The sequence below is a fragment of the Dendrobium catenatum genome, unplaced genomic scaffold, assembly GCF_001605985.2.
Source record: "Dendrobium catenatum unplaced genomic scaffold, ASM160598v2 fragScaff_scaffold_490, whole genome shotgun sequence".
NCBI classification, from domain to species: domain Eukaryota; kingdom Viridiplantae; phylum Streptophyta; class Magnoliopsida; order Asparagales; family Orchidaceae; genus Dendrobium; species Dendrobium catenatum.
This window is the reverse complement of record NW_021318952.1, coordinates 153,521-173,223: the sequence shown is the minus strand read 5'-3', so window position 1 is coordinate 173,223 and position 19,703 is coordinate 153,521. Positions and strand designations below refer to the sequence as shown.

Below are 19,703 nucleotides of genomic sequence, written 5' to 3'. Positions count from 1 at the left end.
TAAATACGGTGTAAAATGAATACTTCGAAGTTGTTTGGATGATTGTAAACGGAACGAATGAGATTATTATTTTTGTTTAGTTTGAAGTAAAATGAATGTAATGTAAAGTGCAAAAAATAGCAGTCGTTGGCAGATGTTGGCAATTACATGGCCGATGGAGGGAAGCGAATGGCCGGTGGTGGGCAGCGGATGGCCGACTACGGTGGTGGCCAGAGGCGGTGGCGGCTGGAGATAGTGGCAACTGGCGGTGATAGGTGGCGGTGGCAGTTGGCAGCGCTGGTAGCAATGGTGGTCGGTTGCAAACGATGGTGGAAGCGGTTGTGGGTGGGTGGCAGACAACGATGGGAGGCTGATGACGACGACGATAATGGAGGCTGATGCCAGTGTGAAGTGGAAGGCGATGGCTAGCGGCGGGAGATGGCCAATGGCGGCGGTGGTGGTCAACGGTGGCTGATGGTTGCGGGCAATGACCAACGGTGGCAGGTGGTGGTCGGCGGCTAGAGCATGGCAACGACAGGCAGCGACAATTGGAATGAATTTTCGGTGTGTTTGAAAGTTACTGAAATCGGAGAAAATTCCAATACACCAACAGTGGACTGGACGGTGTATTCCAAATGCAACAACATTTTACACTGCATTTATTTTACTTTAAATCAAACGACAATATTTTTCAAAACCCCTGCATAAGAAATACTTCACTTCTAAGTCCTAATGCATGCAACCAAACAACCCCAAAGTGTAGAATAAAAACACCTATTAAATGACTATTTAAACTTTATACGAGAGTGAAACTATGGTGACTTGAGTCAAATTTGCTAGTGTATAGGGCCTATTAACCTAAAGACTTAAGTCAATGAATTTGGACCATGAATAGTATATTAGAAACTTAACCCTTGCATCCCTTCTAACATGGGATAGCTCTCCAATCTCATTTGCATCTCAGGAATCTTCCCACGTGAACTCACTACATGGCAATCATGCCCCCTCGAATGGAAGTATTTTAATACCATTATCATACACCAAGAGCTCACTCAATAATATGAAATATGAATCCTGAATACACCTATTCACAAACCATGTTGAACCATGGCAAAAACTACCATACTAATGAAAGCCACAAAAAACTACATGAAACCCTTGATCCCAATCGAATCACTGATTATTACTAAACTTTTTTACTACAAATAACTTTTTATACATATTTGCAGAAATTTCATTGCTCCATTTGAGATCTCGTACTGCAATATTCCAAATGAAACATTTTGAGAAATAATCAGCGTGCAAGTTACAACCTTGTCATTACATGAGATCCTAATATTCTTGGTTTATGAATGCCTGCTTTAACTCCAAGCAGTTGCAGAAGAAACTTTTTCTCAATAAAAAAGAAAGTAAAGAAAAATTTATAAAAATTTCAAGAAGCTTTAGAAAATTCTAAAATAATTCCGGTAGCCAGGTTAAGTATCTCAATCATTCTCGAGATTGTATTGAAGCACACGATCTCTCACTTTCAACCTAGTGCAAACTATGCAAATAGTTGAAATTCCAGAAAATATAACGAATTGGGCATACATACAGAGACAAAATATAATGTCTACCAAAGCTTGATCCTCCACATGCTACGTTTGGAGTACAATAATCCAAATTACAAAAGGGTAATTACAAATCCTATAGCCTCATGAGTAGATTTGATCTTTTTGTCAATAATCTAATCGATACTCTGAAATATTTGATGCATTTGCATAATGTCTCTAAGAAAATTTATTAAATGAGAAAACTTCATTGGCTGCTTGTTCATATGATAGGATCGCAGGCCCCAATCTTTGGGCTTCTCCAACATTGGAGTTGTAAACGTTCCACTTTAAGGCCTGATCCTCTACATATGAGGGTAGATTAGATAATTCTTATAACTAAATTTTTGACCTCCTTTTTGGCATCGATCACTTGTATGGTCACCTTCATTGCATATTTCGTAGATCGATCCATTTACTTGCATGTTGCACCACTGTGTTTGATGAAGGGGCACCTTGCACATTCTACCTCAATTCGTCGTCATCTTTGGGGATTTATCTCTTTTGATCACATATCGTCAATTATCATGTTTTAAGATTCATGTGGTCGGGGTGGCGTCGATTTGACAATATGCTATGCATTTGAACCTTAATTGCACATGTTTGTTCCGTGCGTAATATCTTTAGATCCGGCCTCGTTTTGTAAAACGGATTGCAAGAGCGCACTCAGATTGCCGAGCTCTTTCAAACGGGTCCATTCGCGCTAGAATTGGACACTGTTTGACGCATGTCGAGCAGAGAGCTTGAGATCCTTATTACTATTGTTACCATCATCATTATTTTCAAATATATAATATAAAAATACATATATTTTTTGTTAATTAAATAAATATAATAAATTAATATTTAATTAAGATATAAAAATATAATCAATATATATATATATATAAGAAATTGGATAAATTGTCACACCGTCATCTTTTATTGATAGGATAACCCCTCTAAGCCATTACTATCATCAAAAGAAGTACTTTCTTCCAAAGTGTTCCAAGACATTGGTGGTGATTAAAGCTACCACCAACGATTGCAAGAGCTATATAATTTTTAAATGCAAAATATATGATATTATGTATGAAATTATATGTAAACAATTCAATAAATTCAATGGAACAAAAATTAAATTTTCTTTAAAAAATAATTATAATTAATTATCTAATTAATCAATAATTATCATATTTAGCAAATTTAAATAATAAAATTAATTTGCTAAAATAAATGAAGCTTCAGTAGTATGAGATATATAGTATATTGGATATATAATTTTTACGGTTTGAATTTTTCTTTTGAAATTCAGCCAATACAATCTCATAAGAAAAGTAATCTTTAAATAATAAATAATCATCAAGTAACTCCCTATACATGTCCACAAAAATATATATGATTGTGATATGAAAGATAATAACAGCGCTAGGAGAGATCATTAAACAATTTAGATCACAAATGTAATGATAACTCTATCTCATATGCACAAGTCATTATATGTATGAGTCAACAAGTAAACATGCAATGCAAAATCCAATTGATTACTCAAAGTATGATGATATTGGCAATGATAGCATGCTAAGTGTGATTATGAAAATATAAAGATTAATGTAAACATTCATTCACAATATTAACTTGTGATCATATTACCGTTAAATCATTTAACAGGTAAATCAAGTTAAGTGCATGTAAAGTAAATCTAACTATAATGAAATATGATATAATGATATTTATATGATTCGGCCCTACTCGGGTTGCATCCACATCTAAATAACCCCTCACTTAGAATTCCACAACCAATCACTTTTTTTCCTGCAAATCGGTGTAAAAACATCACGCCTTCCTTCTTAGGGCAAGAAGGCCATCACCTTAATTAGGAACAAAAGCAACCCTCTTAAGTCAAAACTTAAAGACATAAGAAATACATTCTTCCAAGTCTTCCAAGACTTTTGGCGATGACTAAAGTTATCATCAATAATCATAAATGAAATACAATCTCTATTTAAAATAATTAAAAAATAAAAAATAAAAAATTGCTTATATAAAAATTTATAGAGATTGAAAAGAAGAGATCATCATAAGTGGAGGAATCAAGGATATTTTCTCATGGACGAATATTTTGAATCCTCCTCGAGATATAAATTTTTAAACATGAGTTTTCTCCTATTTTTCTATAACATTGAGTGGAATGATCAATATTTAAGCTATCAGAATACACACACGTGCTAGGACAATAAAGCAATGGTAAGGGAACAAGTCAATTGAAAGAATGACAAAGGGCCCAAGTTGACGTGTACTCGATAGCAAGGGTTGAAGGTACTTGAGAAAGCCATAGAGAAAATACAAAGCGGGTGAGCTTATCACAAGCAACTGAAGCAAGAAACTGGTCCTGTAGAATGCGTCGAGCAAGGATGCATGAATGTATCTTGCGAGATTTGGGATTTGGTCATGTAGGATCAAAATGAAATAATTGAGAGAATGTGACTTGCGGGAGGCTGAACACGTTGGTTGTGTGAGATTTGAAGGCCACATTTGTGATTGGGAAGGCTTAGGACTTAGGTTTGCATGCAAAATGTAAAACCCGAAAATACCTTTTTACACCTCGCACGCTTTTCAAAGTGCCACGACAAGATTTAAGTAAAATTTTCAACATTAACGGAATTTGGCGAAAATAATTTTAGAAAATTTCTTGCAAAATTCTGATCATTTTGATATATAGGACTTATATTTAATTAAGAGTATTTTGGAAATTATAAAATTCGGAAGTTTCATAATGACGATAATACCCCTAACTGTTTTATATGCCGAATTTACTCAAGTGAGGGTAAAATAGACTTTTGGCAATCCTCCTTTCTCCCTTGATAGGCAAACCGAGCCCTCTTTCTCCCCCATTCACGCGAACCAAGCGGAAACGAGAGGAGAGGCGGATGGGCGGACAGTGCGGGTTCTGCAAGGGTGGCTCCGGCGACGATCTTCCGACGAAAGATTTAGTCCAAATTGAAGAGGAAGACGAGAGGAGTGTTCCGGTATGATTATTTTAAAACGAAACTTTCTAGATTTCAAGATTTTTGGAGATGAAATTTTTAGGGTTTTTGCTAGAAAATGTTTTCTCCCAAAATTTCTTTAAGAAATTAATAAGGAACAATTAGGAGAACATTTTAACGGTAAAAACATAAAGATTTGAGGAATTTTTGGAGAATAAAATTTTAGGGCTTTTTGTTAAAAACCTAATTGCTACTAAGTGTTTTTAGAAAAATTATTCCCAAAGACATTAGAAATATTTTTAAAGCATGAATTTAGATTTTTGATGAAAATTTTGTTTTTATAATTTTCATGATTATTTTAATCTGAAAATTATAATATAATTATAATTATATGTTAGAGATTAATTTTGGAGAAATATTTTTAGTGAAATTGAAGATTTATGAATTTCCAAAAATTTAGATTTAATTAAATCCAAAAATTAAGGTTTATTTAATTAAATAATTATTAAATGTTGTAGGGATTTATTAAGGGAAAATGATGGGTTTAACAATTAGACTTAGAATTAGCCTTAAACCTTAATGAAGATTTAATTTATGTGACATGTTTATTTTAAATAAACTTTCTTAGGTTGTGATCATTAAAGGGTAAGGTGGAAGAATTGTGTCGAAGCGACGTACCGTACTTGGCTTGAGGTAGGTGTTCATATCTCATTTAAGTTTATAAGTGCAAAATTTATTTATGCTTAAAAAGAGATTTTATGCATTTATTTTACTGTCAAATGTTTTATATCTATAATTTAAAGAATACCCTGAAATTCAATGTTTTCATTTCATGCATTATTTTAGAAAGTATATAAAGCATATGAAAAATACTGAACATGGAATATATGAATTGATTTCAAAATATAAATGTTTTTGATATATGCATCTTATGAAATTAACTGAGACATGAATTACCTGCTGAGCGTTGGCTCATTCTTCTTTTAAAAATATTTTTCATGAGAGAAGTGATGGCTGCTCGATGACCTTATACGTATCGTCGTAGGGGACCTCAGGATGAAAGGTTCCTTTTTTATGATTTCAATTTAAGTCTTTGAGTTAATTTCGTTGTAGTTTGTGATTTTAAGTTTGAGTTTAGAGTTTATGTAATTGTGAGAGCTTATGTAATGTTGATGGTTTGAAAGTTTTAGTAGTTATGTGTGATGATCGGTATGAAACTCTTTTATTTGATGTTGTTTAGTGGCTTTTTCATTTTCTGGACGATGTTTGTGATATGACATTTAAGTTTTAATTGAAATTGTTAATGCTTTATATGTGTTTTTCGTACGACTACTGTTCCCGCCCTGATTATATCGGGCTAACCGGGCTGGGTCGTGACAAGAGTGGTATCAGAGCAAATGGTTTAGTACTGATCAATGAAAGAGCCTATATGATGATTGATTGAGTCTTAAAATGTGTAGGAAGTGTAATTTATGATTATTTTTGCCTTATGATTGATGTGTTTTATCTCAGCAATATGGATCCTGAGCAGAATGCCACTGATGACATTAATATGGAGGAAGGGAAGGAGCTACCACAAGTAGCAGAACCTCAGAGGAACAACACTATAGAGTCATTAGCTCAGATGATGGAAGCGATGACTCAGATGATTAAGACTTCACAAAATCAGAGTAGTGGCTGTGGAAGTGGAAGCCGGCCTATGGATAAGAACCTGAAACTATTTCAGGATATGAAGCCTCCACTGTTCTCAAGTGGTGGACCTATAGAAGCTGAGGACTGGTTGATGTGGATTAAGAATATCCTTGAGGGCATGTCTTATCCAGAGGATAGGAGAGTGACATTGGCTGCTTATGCCTTTGATGACGAGGCTGAGAGGTGGTGGAGGAGTCAGTTAGAAGAAACCATTGGAGGAAAACCAAACAGCCAAGTCTCCTGAGAAGAATTTGTGAAAGTATTCAGAGGCTGGTATGTACCTATGACAGCCAGGAGACAGATGCAGGATATGTTCAACAGATTGATTCAGGGAGATCGATCTGTTTCTCAGTATGAGGCGGAGTTTACAATGTTATCGAGGTATGCCCCTCACCTGATTCCCAATGCTAAGGAGAAGTGCCACCGTTTTCTGAATGGATTGAAGGATGTGATAAGACAGCCTCTTGTACCTTTTGGAATTGAGGATTATCCAACTTTAGTGGAAAGAGCCAGAAGGATTGAGATGGACATGCAAACAACTCATAAGAGGAGAGATTTTCATAAATGAAATATGGAGGGCAGGTCAAAGCCTTCCCAGTTTGTCCGATCTTCTCAGTCAGGGATTTCTACTTGGAAGAAGCTCAGATCCAGTGGTTCTGATAGCCGCGCTTCAACTGCTACTTTGTGCAATAAGTATGGGCGAGAGCATAAGAGAGAGTGCCATTCAGGCACTAATACTTGTTACTGGTGCCATTAGCCTGGGCACATGACGAAGTCTTGTCCTCTTTTGGGTCAGCGATCTACTACAGAGGTGAGGTCAAGCAACAATACTCAGAGGATAGCTGGTAGACCAAGAGCTGTGGAGTCTACAGCTTCTGTGCCTTCTCAAGGTCAGACTCGTCAGAATGTTCAACCACGAGTCTATGGACTGTCCCAGCAAGAAGCTAAGGGGTCTCCTGATGTGGTTACAGGTACGTAATTTAATTAATTGCAATGATTTTTTTTTTTGAATATGAAATGAACAATGAATGAAAATGAAAGAAACAAATAATGAATGACATGTTTTGTAACTGAATTATATAACTTTTTATGTTTAGGGACAATCCTTATGTACGATAGACCCGTTAGAATTCTGTTTGATACTGGAGCGTCACACTCCTTTATTTCAGAAGAGTTTGTTAGATCTGCTAAATTGCTTCCTACAATTATGATTAAATCACTGTTATTTTTTATGCCTAATGGAAATCATTTGAAAGCTAAGCAGAGATGTCAAGTGAAGTTGAGGATTTATGATAAGGACTTTGAGGCGGATCTGATTGTCTTACCTCTATCTTAGTTTGATGCAATTTTAGACATGGATTGGTTATCTTACCATTTTGTGACTATAGATTGTAACAAAAAAGAGGTTAAGTTCTATATGCCCGGAGAAGAGAAGTTCAAATTTCAAGGGAATAAGGGAGTAACTACAGTGATTGTGTCATCCTTGAAGGCTTTTCAGATGTTAAAGAAAGGTTGTGAAGGCTTTTTGGCTTATGTTAAGAAGGAGAAGAAAAAGAGCTGAAAGACATTCCAATTGTTCAGGAATTCTCAGAAGTGTTTTCAGATGATTTACCTACCTTACCTCTAAGTAGAGAAATAGATTTCTCTATTGAGTTAGTGGTAAGAGCTGAACCTGTTGCTAAGGCTCCTTACAGAATGACAATTAAGGAGCTTAAGGAGTTGAAGGAGCAACTGCAAGAGTTGCTTGAGAAGAGTTTTATCAGGCCTAGTACCTCCCCTTGGGGTGCTCCTGTACTATTTATGAAGAAGAAAGATGAAAGCCTAAGACTTTGTATAGATTACAGAGAGCTGAATAAATTGACAGTGAAGAATAAATATCATCTTCCAAGGATAGATGATTTGTTTGATCAGTTGGAAGGTGCTTCAATGTTTTCCCATATTGATTTGAGGTTAGGGTATCACCAGCTCAGGATTAGAGAGGAAGACATTGCAAAAACTGCTTTCAATACCAGATACGGGCATTATGAGTTTGTAGTGATGCCCTTTGGTTTGACAAATGCCCCTGCAGTATTTATGGATCTCATGAATAGAATCTTTAAGCCATTTATGGATCTATTCATGATTATGTTCATAGATGACATATTGGTATACTCCCCAAGTGAGGAATTGCATTCAAATCACTTAAGGATGGTGTAACATGCACTGAAAGGAAATGAACTCTATGCTAAGTTCTCCAAGTGTGAATTTTGGCTGAATAGTATGAAATTTTTAGGGCATGTGATCACTGATGGGAAGATATCTATAGATCAGTATAAGGTGCAAGCAATAGCAGACTGGCCAAGACCTGCTACAGTGACTAAGGTTATGAGCTTTTTGGAATTGGCTGGCTACTACAGGAGGTTTGTTGAGGAGTTTTCACAGATAGCTATGCCACTATCCAGATTGACTCAGAAAGCAGTGAAGTTTGATTAGATAGCTCAGTGTGAGGAAGCTTTTCAGAGGTTAAAGCAGTGTTTGATAACTACTCCAGTGCTGACTATTCCCTCAGGGAAAGATGGGTTTCAGCTTTACAGTGATGCCTTACATAAAGGGTTGGGTTGTGTACTGATGCAGAATGGAAGAGTGATTGCCTATGCTTCTAGGCAATTGAAGAATCATGAAAGAAACTATCCAACCCACGATCTGGAGTTAGCAGCAGTAGTTTTTGCCTTGAAGATATGGATGGATTACTTGTATGGAGTTCGGTGTGAAGTTTTTACTGACCACCAGAGTTTGAAGTATATCTTCTCACTCAAAAGGAACTGAATCTAAGGCAGATGAGATGGCTAGAACTCATTAAGGATTATGAGTTGGACATTCAGTATCACCCGGGTAAAGCAAATGTGGTTGCTGATGCTTTGACCGGGAAAAATTCAGATAACGCAAACTAGATGATTACACAGCAGCATGAGTTGATAAGGATTTGGAGAAGTTGAAGATTTTGGTGGTTCAGCCAAAAGATGCAGAATTTATAAGATTGAATTAGACTACAATTATATCAACCTTTCCAGAAAGGGTACGAGAAGCTTTGCCACTTGATGCAGATTTTAAGAAGATACTGGATATGGTTAGTGTGGGACACATTGAAGATTTTGAACTTAATGGTGAAGGATTGCTACAATATAAGGGCAGATTGTGCATTCCAGATGTGGATGACTTAAGAAAAGAAGTCCTTCAAGAAGCTCACTACTTCAGTTACACCATTCATCATAGCAGTAACAAGATGTATCAGGATTTGAAGGAGGTGTTTTGGTGGCCAGGAATGAAGAGAAGTGTGGCAGATACTGTATCCAAATGTATTTCATGTCAGATGGTTAAAGCTGAACATCAGAAGCCAGGAGGATTTTTGCAGCCCTTACCCATACCAGAGTGGAAATGGGAAGACATTGCTATAGATTTCGTGGTTGGTTTACCCAGATCTAGAAGAGGATGTGATGCTTTATGGGTGATTATTGATGGGTTAACTAAGTCTGCACACTTTATACTTATCAAACAGTCTGATCCAGTTAAGAAATTGGCAAGCCTGTATGTTGATCAGATTGTCAGATTGCATGGGGTACCTAAGACTATAATGTCAGACCGAGATGGGAGCTTCACTTCTAGATTTTGGAAGAAGGTTCAGGAAGCTTTGGGTACCAGACTTACCTTTAGTACAGCTTTCCACCCTCAGACAGATGGGCAGTCAGAAAGAACCATCTAGACCTTAGAAGATTTGCTCAGGTTATGTGTTCTGGATTTTGATGATAAGTGGAAGGCATATGTACCTTTGATTGAATTTGCCTACAACAATAGCTTCCAAGCAAGTATCGGTATGGCTCATTATGAGGCTTTGTATGGGAGAAGGTGCGGGACACCTTTAAACTTGGGCTGAGACAGGGGAAAGAAAGATTATTGGTGCTGATCTGGTTGATGATGCTACAGAAAAAATCAGATTGATCAGAGATAGATTGAGGTCAGTGCATGACAGACAAAAGAAATATTATGATGTCAAACACCGACCAGTTGAGTTTGATGTAGGAGAGTTTGTATTCCTCAAAGTCAGTCCAATAAAAAGTGATGATATTTGGCAAAGTGGGAAAGCTGAATCCAAGATTTGTAGGTCCATTTGAGATTTCAGAAAGGATTGGGAATGTGATTTATAGGTTGATTCTACCATCACCCATGAGTGGAGTACATAATGTGTTTTATATTTCCTCTTTAAGGAAATATATTTCAGATGAGGCTCAGAGGATTAGTACTGATATAGTAGACATTCAACCTGATTTAACTTTTGTGAATGAACCAGAAAAAATCCTTAAGTATGATGTTAAGCAGTTGATGAGCAATGCAATTCCTTTTGTAAAAGTGCGTTGGAAGCATAGTTCAGAGAAGGATGCCACTTGGGAGAAAGAGTAAAAAATGAGGGAGAACCATCCTCATTTGTTTGACTAAGGTATGACTTTACTGTTAAGCATTTCTTTTAAATTTCGAGGACAAAATTTTTGTTAGGCGGGTAGAATTGTAAAACCCGAAAATATCTTTTTAAACCTCGCACGTTTTTCAAAGCGCCGCGACGAGATTTAAGTAAAAATTTCAACTTTAACGGAATTTAGCGAAAATAATTTTAGAAAATTTCTTGCAAAATTCTAATCATTTTGATATATAAGACTTATATTTAATTATGAGTATTTTTGAAATTATAAAATTCGGGAGTTTAGTAATGACGAAAATACCCCTAACTGTTTTATATGCCGAATTTACTTAAGTGAGGGTAAAATAGACTTTTGGCAATCCTCCTTTCTCCCTTAATAGGCAAATCGAGCCCTCTTTATCCCCCATTCACGTGAACCGAGCGAAAAAGAGAGGAGAGGCGGACGGGCGGACGGTGTGGGTTCCGCGAGGGTGGCTCCGACGACGATCTTCCGACGAAAGATTTAGTCCAAATCGAAGAGGACGACGAGAGGAGTGTTCCGGTATGATTATTTTAAAACGAAACTTTCTAGATTTCAAGTTTTTTGGAGATGAAATTTTTAGGGTTTTTGCTAGAAAATGTTCTCCCAAAATTTCTTTAAGAAATTAATAAGGAACAATTAGGAAAACATTTTAACGGTAAAAACATAAAGATTTGAAGAATTTTTGGAGAATAAAATTTTAGGGCTTTTTATTAAAAACCTAATTGCTACTAAGTGTTTTTAGAAAAATTATTCCAAAGACATTAGAAATGTTTTTAAAGCATAAATTTAGATTTTTGATAAAAATTTTGTTGTTATAATTTTCATGATTATTTTAATCAAAAAATTATAATATAATTATAATTATATGTTAGAGATTAATTTTGGAGCAATATTTTTAGTGAAATTAAAGATTTATGAATTTCCAAAAATTTAGATTTAATTAAATCCAAAAATTAAGATTTATTTAATTAAATAATTATTAAATGTCGTATGAATTTATTAAGGGAAAATGATGGATTTAGCAATTAGACTTAGAATTAGCCTTAAGCCTTAATAAAAATTTAATTTATGTGACACGTTTATTTTATTAACTTTCTTAGGTTGTGATCATTAAAGGATAAGGTGGAAGAATTATGTCGAAGCGACGTACCGTACTTAGTTTGAGGTAGGTGTTCATACCTAATTTAAGTTTATAAGTGCAAAATTTATTTATGCTTAAAAAGAGATTTAATACATTTATTTTACTGTCAAAATGCTTTACTGTCAAATATTTTATATCTATGATTTAAAGAATATCCTGAAATTTTATGTTTTCATTTCATGCATTATTTTAGAAAGCATATAAAACATATGAAAAATACTGAACATGGAATATATAAAGTTTATGAAAGATAATTGAGCATAATTGAAAGATTTAAAAGCAATAACAATTTCACATGCATGTTGATCCGGAAGTGCCAAAATGGTAATGGGGTTCTACGGAGCCAAATGGTAAAGGAAATAAACAAAAAAATTTGTCCGCGTACCAGATCAGTAAGAATAAGGGTACTTCTTCCGCGATGGGTATATACATTTAGCATAACATTATTGCATTTTGCATTACATATGAAAAAGGTGAAAGGAAAGAATGAAAGAAATGAAATGTTAAAGAAAGGAAAATGCAAGTAAAATTGAAAAGTTTAAAGATTATGACTTGCAAAATGATATGAAATGATTTCAAAATATAAATGTTTTTGATATATGCATTTTATGAAATTAACTGAGATATGAATTACCTGCTGAGCGTTGGCTCATTCTTCTTTTAAAAATATTTTTCAGGAGAGAAGTGATGGCTGCTCGACAACCTTATACGTATCGTCGTAGGGGACCTCGGGATGAAAGGTTCATTTTTTATGATTTCAGTTTGAGTCTTTGAGTTAATTTCGTTGTAGTTTGTGAGTTTAAGTTTGACTTTGAAGTTTATGTAATTGTGAGAGCTTATGTAATGTTGATGGGTTGAAAGTTTTAGTAGTTATGTGTGATGACCAGTATGAAACTCTCTTTTATTTGATGTTATTTAGTGGCTCTTTCATTTTCTGGACGATATTTGTGATATGACATTTAAGTTTTAATTGGAACTGTTAATGCTTTATATGTGTTTTTCGTACGACTACTGTTCCCGCCCCGATTATATCGAGCTAGCCGGGCCAGGTCGTGACACAAAATCGGATGTACACTTGGAGGCATGAACTATTACATGTTAAGCTAGATAGTGCCGCTATAATTGATTAATTTTGGCTTTGACGCCACATTTGATGGAGTGAAGAAGAAATTTGATACACAACTTAAAAAGATCTGTAACCACAATTTAGTTCAAAAGAGAAAAGCAATAATAATCAACTGCCACAAAATAAAAGGCATTCATTTACTCATCAATATATGTTCAATTCTAAACAATCAATCCAAATTTATAGAAACAGATTTAGATAAGATCAAAATTTTAAATTCTAATCTAAACCAATTTAAACTAAATCTAATACTAATAATTCAAATTCAAATTAGAAATTTTCCACGAATTCATCCAAATTGAATAACTTTTCTAATAAAATAAATAAATAAAATCTAAAATCCTAATAGCATCAAAATTACTGAAAATAAATCTAAACTTAATTTTTGATATTGCGTCAGATTTAGTAAGTTTTCTACATAAAAGAGACAAAATATGTAATTCTACTAAGATATTAAGTGCAAGAAAAACTGTCTTCAGGTGAGGATGCCCCTGATTTAGCTGCAAATACATAGTTTACTTGTACCTTTGCACTTATAAATTGCCGTTGAGCAACGCAGTGATAATCAAGATCCCGAGAATGGGTCCACATACCCGTCATCTATAAATTTCCTTTTTCTGATTAATTGGCTAACCAGTAGAAATCACACAAGGATTTTATACTTACCCAAATACATTTGCTTTCCGTTTATGGAAAACTATTCCATCCATCAATTACCAGTTTATTATTCTTTTAGACCAATGCTAGTTAGTCATTATTTTCACAAATTCTTAGCTCAAGGTCAATGCCATAAACAAGTGGTTTACTAAAATACATTACATCCCCAAACAGGATTTAGATGGATATCATACTATAATTTTCTTTCTTATTGGGGTTCAAAATTTTGAATTCCATCGTGTAAATTTTATTGTCTGTCACTCATTAGAAACAATGAGGTGACAAAAAGCAACAAATTCAAAGAAAGGTCGAAAAAATAAGACTAGCAGACTAAATGAAGGATAATTTTTTCTTAGAATATACGTCTATTATGGTCTATCTTCATAAAGCATACCTGGCATCATTGAAAAGTAGTAGATGCTCTTGTATCTAAGACAAGGGGTTAATTGACATAAATTCGATATTCATTAACTTAAAATCATACCGTTAAGTAATCCGGGTTGACCTTAAAAAGAAAAAAAAAATGCAAAGCCCGGAATATGATAAAAAGAGAAAAGGGAACTACCTGTTAAAAGCACTAGTCTCTTTCAAAGGAAATTGCTCTGAGTACTTGTCTATAACAGCACAAACAGCGAAGGGATCAGAGGAGCCCACTTTAGTCAGCGATTCTTCCAGGGCCGTCAATCTCTGTTATTGATGAACCAAATAAGAAAGACTTATCTTCCAGGCATTAACCATTAAAGTTCAAACAATGCTACAGATAAAGTGTCTCTTAAGAAAAGATTAAATAATCAAAATATTCCTCAAACTTTTTAGATGCGTTCATTTTAGTCCCAAACCTTTTTAGGTGTCCATTCAATTGAATCTCTCAACTCATCAAATCTGAACCAACCTTACCATTTATTTGGACAAGAATTGAAAGAAGGAAGCTTTTCATGAAGGCATTTTAGACTTCTTAGGTCAATCTCACAACTTACCAACTCAAACTAAAAGCATAAACAAGTAATTTTAGTATATCATGTGGCTTTGGTAGAAAATAAATTCAATAAGGAGGTTCAATCAAGTGCAATACAACAGCATAATAAAACTTCAAAAATAATTGCTAGCATAGTAATAAAAGTATTTCCACAAAAAGGTAAAAGTTCATTTATTAGATGGCCAAGTTTATATGTTTTTTCAAAAGTATTCCTGAAGTTATGCATAACTGCCCATAGACTCTCACCGCTTAGACCTGTGCGTTGCCTCTACCTCAGCGACATGCTCAATATCAGCGGGATGATTTGCAACTGGCTCCATCTCCACAACCCCTCATAAATCTGTGCAATTTTAGCTGCTATGTCACCAATCCATAGGAGCTACTTGGCTATAGAAAAAAACATATACGGGATATCCAGACTTACAGAGAATTCTGGACATCACATATCCTTTCAGCATTATTTCTTTCTTACTGTAACTATTCTATAGTTATTTGCATTCCAAAATTTTAGTCCTTGATTTCGTAGGATTGTATAAATTTTGTACATATGTTAGAATCTATGATGCACCGACACTTCTCCTCAAAGAGGCGTGCAGGGTCCGACACCGTGTCCGACACGACACTCGTCCGACACTCCTCCGACACGTGTCGGACACGCCGAAAACGTGTCCGATTAATAAATATTAAATACAAATTGGACACGCGTGTCCGACACAAGTATCTTAAATATTTAATGAATTTTTTTAAATATAATTTCTTGTGTTTAGTGGGATTTAAAATAAATTTCTTATTTCCTATCCACAATACCAAATCAACGTCTGCACTTAATACCCAATCATCAAATATTCTCATTTTCATTTCTTTTTTGCAGTGAAGGTATTTTCATCTCCTCCTCGGTGACTCATAAACGACATCGACGTATGGCTCTCGACTTCCTAATACTAATAATTTTAAGCACAAAATCTAGTTAAATAACTTATTATTTTCAAATTATTTTTAAAATTATACTTATTTAATTTTTATACACTATTTTTTAAATATAAAAAAGTATAATAACGTGTCCAAGCCGTGTCCGTGTCCTATATTTTCAATAACTGACGTGTCCCGTGTCCGTGTCCGTGTTGTGTCGTATCCGTGTCGCTGTGTCCGTGTCTGTGCATCATAGGTTAGAATAAACTCATTAAGCTAATTCTCAAATTTTTGTCACGGTAACAGAGCTCTAAGCTTTTTTATTTCCTTAGAGTGATTTGCAATTTTTTTTCTTTCCTATTGTTGCAACTTTCATCATTGCATTGTTGCAAATTATTGTCCACCATTTCCATTTTCCATTACTACAGTTTTCGATGGTGCATTGTCACATTACTTTTCGTTTGTTTTCCTCATGTTTTTTCTTTAAACAACAACAACAACATCAAGCCTTTGTCCCACTACATGGGGTCGGCTACATGAATCCTTTTTCGTCATTGTGTCATGTTAAAAGTCAAGTTTTCATTTAGATCTAATAAAGAAAGATCATTTCTAATATTTTCTAACCAAGTCTTTTTAGGTCTACCTCTACCTTTCTTAACATAAGTCAAATCTAATACCTCAACTTTCCTAACCGGGTCATCGGAAGGCTTACGTTTAATGTGACCAAACCATCTAAGGCGACTCTCTCTAATCTTATCTTCTATTGGAGCTATTCCAACCTTTCACGTATATGCTCATTTCTTATCCTATCTCTAAGCGTAAAGTCACTCATCCACCTAAGCATCCTCATCTCTGCAACACTTAACTTAGTATTATGCTTCTCTTTTAATGGCCAACATTTGGCACCATAAAGCATTGTAGGTCTCACCACCATCTTATAGAATTTTCCCTTAAGTTTGAGGGGGACTTTTCTATCGCACAACAAGCCTGATGCATTCCTCCACTTCAACCATCCAAATTTAATTCTGCTGATAATATCCCCATCTATTTCACCATCACTCAGAACAATAGATCCAAGATATCTAAAACGTGTACTTTTATTAATGACTTGATCGCTCAAAGTTACAATCCCCTCACTAGGTCAATTACTACTAAAATTACACTTAATATATTCAGTTTTAGATCTACTCAAGCGAAAACCATTAGACTCTAAGGTTGACCTCCATAATTCAAGTTTACCTTCAACTCCCTCCCTAGTTTTATCAACAATAAGAATATCATCAGCAAAAAGCATACACCAAGGTACATCATCTTGCAAATGTCTAGTGAGAACATCCCTCTCTAATTCATGTTTTTCTTTAAACAAAACTATAATTTCCTCTCCATGGATAATAATAACAATAACCACATTCGTTTGGTCTTGGGTTCTCTTAAAAAACATTAATTTAACATACCATTTGAAAGGAAAGAACTATCTAATATCTCATAATTGCCATGCACTTTTTGAAAGGGAAGAAAAATATTGGGCCATTTATTTGACGCTGGACTTGAGCAAGGAGATAACATGTTTAAAATTTGGGATGAGCATGACTCCATGGAGATGTCTTAATTATGGCATTCAATGGTTCCTAAGATAAGTGATATATTCATGTTGCTCCATTTAGTTAAGGAAATATTAAATATAGTGAATCAAATGTATTCTAAAGTATGAGATGTTGCACAAATCTATGAAGTTAAGACTAAGATCTCATCCCCAAGAAAAGGAGGATGATCCATTAATATTCCAACCTATTGCAAAGCCCGTGTCAAAAGATGGATCATTATCAACGGATTCAAATGAAATACATCAAAGATGGAGTTCTAAAATGGTTTGTTTAAAAGGACCAAATATATGATTTTCTTGATGGATTAGATATTAAGTTTGATGCTTTAAGGGTACAACTTCTAAGAAATGATGATTTACCATCTTTAAACAAAATCATTTCCATTCTTCTAATCGATGTCAGGAGAAGAGGAGTCATGATAACCAACAACCCCATGGAATGCTCAACAGTAGTATCAAAGGCTGCCAGCATAAAGAACTCTGACTCAAAACTCTTTACTACTGAGGACCACAAGCAACCATCCCCAACAAAATTAATCAATAGAGATACTCCATGGTGCACATATTCTAAAATAGGCTTGACATACAATAGAAAATTTATGGAAAACCACAAAACTAAACATTTGAAAGCAGAAGAATGATAAGCAAAGGAGCATAAATATGTATATATAACAAACATGGGAGAAAATTATGTCAAAGAATAATCCATTGAGTTCCGCTAAAAAGAAATAGAAAAGATAAAATTGCTGGAATTACTTTAAAAAACATCTATGATAGGTACCTGTACTCTAGTAAAATTTAGGTATTACATCATATTCTCATACTTTTCAAATCTTAGAGATGCCCATTTCTAACTCATGGATCATTGATTCAGAAGTTACATGCCATATGCCTAACTCCTCTCACAAATTTATTTATCATTCATTGTCAATAAGAAAATAACTATTGTTGATGGGTCCTTGAAGATTGTGACTGATTGAGGATATTGTTCACCCTCAATAAATGATGTTCTGCTAACGCATGAACCATGCTTCGCAAGCTTTTAGGTTCCATTTTTTCTGAGGTAGATTGAATTTTAAATTAACCAGGTTTTCCCCGATGATCGTATCGAGGTTCCACTTCCTATGAGGGAAAGCCCTCATAGTTAATTACCCCTCCTAAATATAGAAGAGAACTCTTGATTAAGGATGAATTAATATTTAGACGTGCAATAATTTTAAGTTTGGTTGTGCGGGATGGAGGTAAACTTGATCAAGATCACATGGTTACGTCGTCCCGGATATATCGTAGGTTTCAGTCTACCAACTCTAACAACAATTGATTGTAGTATCTAAGAAATTTGATTAGCAACTATGAGTTGTCTCTTCTCAGGGATCCCGAATAAACTGAAGTGGATAGGTGTGAGTTCTAATTTTATTATGGTCTGAATTGGGACTTGTGACTCTACTTAAGAGTTACACAGTCTAGATTTAGGTTAGATCTTATGATCCCATTTAGGAGTTGCATATAGTTCGGATTTGAGATTGGGGCTTATGAAATTCATTGAAAGTAGTCTGTATAGCAGGTTTTACGGCTTCATTTAGAAGTAGCATGAGTAGTGGGCTTGACGGCTTCGCTTGGAAGTAGCCCGTGTAGCGGGTTTTACGACCTCTATTAGAGGTTGCCTAATACGTGGGCTAAAAGGTTTAGGGTTCTTCATTTAGAAGCTTCCCTAACATGTGGGTCTTACGGCTACATTTAGAAGTTGCCCGTGTAGCGATATTTAGGGTTAAGTTACTTTAGAAGTTTCCTTAACATGCGGGTCTTATTGTCTCCCTTTGGAAGTAGCCCATATAGCGGGTCTTACAACTTAGCCTTATAGTTTAAGATGCCCATTGGGGAGGTGAGTCTAAGATTAGGTTGCTGCCTAGAGATTTCCCCTAAAATTGAACTTACAACTTCTATTATAATTTGTCAACCAAATTTGAGGTATTTATCACTTTACTTAATGGATATACTTAATGAGGTAGTTGCTAATAGGATTCACTACTTTCATTAAAAGTAACCTATAAGGCTTAGTTTAGCGGGGACATAGCTTTACACACTTCATTGACTTAATACTACCATCAACGCCTTGTTTTGTTTACAGTAGTAGCTTTTTACTTGCAGTAGTAGCTTTTTTACTCTTTCCAGCATTAATTTTATTTATTTTGTGCTAACTTTTGTTTACTTGTTTAAAGGTGCTTGTGGTACTGGCGGCATATTGGAGAGTTTAGAGTGTACATAGGCATATGCTGTTGAGGCTATTATTGGGACTCTGGGAGTGTAATTTGGAGGGTTTGCTTTGCTCAAAGAGCTGTTTGGAGAGTTGGAGAATTGTTTAGTAGCTTGTACTTAAGTTGCATTAATGGAAAACATTTATTTCCTATATTTTCTTATGTTTTATTTTGATTGCACTAATTAATTAGGTTAATTAATTAAATTTAATTTTAATTAAAGTTAACCTTAATTGCTCAGCTCTCTAATTAAAAAATATATTTTAAAATTATTCAATTATTAATTAAACTATTTGCTCAAAGGATTTATTTAATTTAATTAATTTGTTTATTTAAAT

General features: G+C 34.7%; 1 protein-coding gene across 1 annotated transcript in view; it reads right to left on the bottom strand.

The window, feature by feature from the left end:
* LOC110114234 (3-hydroxyisobutyryl-CoA hydrolase 1) overlaps nt 1-19,703 on the bottom strand; it is a 45,237-nt gene that overhangs the window by 4,979 nt on the left and 20,555 nt on the right. Inside the window, exon 9 of the mRNA XM_020847037.2 lies at nt 14,188-14,309. Coding sequence (XP_020702696.1) covers nt 14,188-14,309 — 122 coding nt within the window. The remainder of the gene's footprint in view (nt 1-14,187; nt 14,310-19,703) is intronic.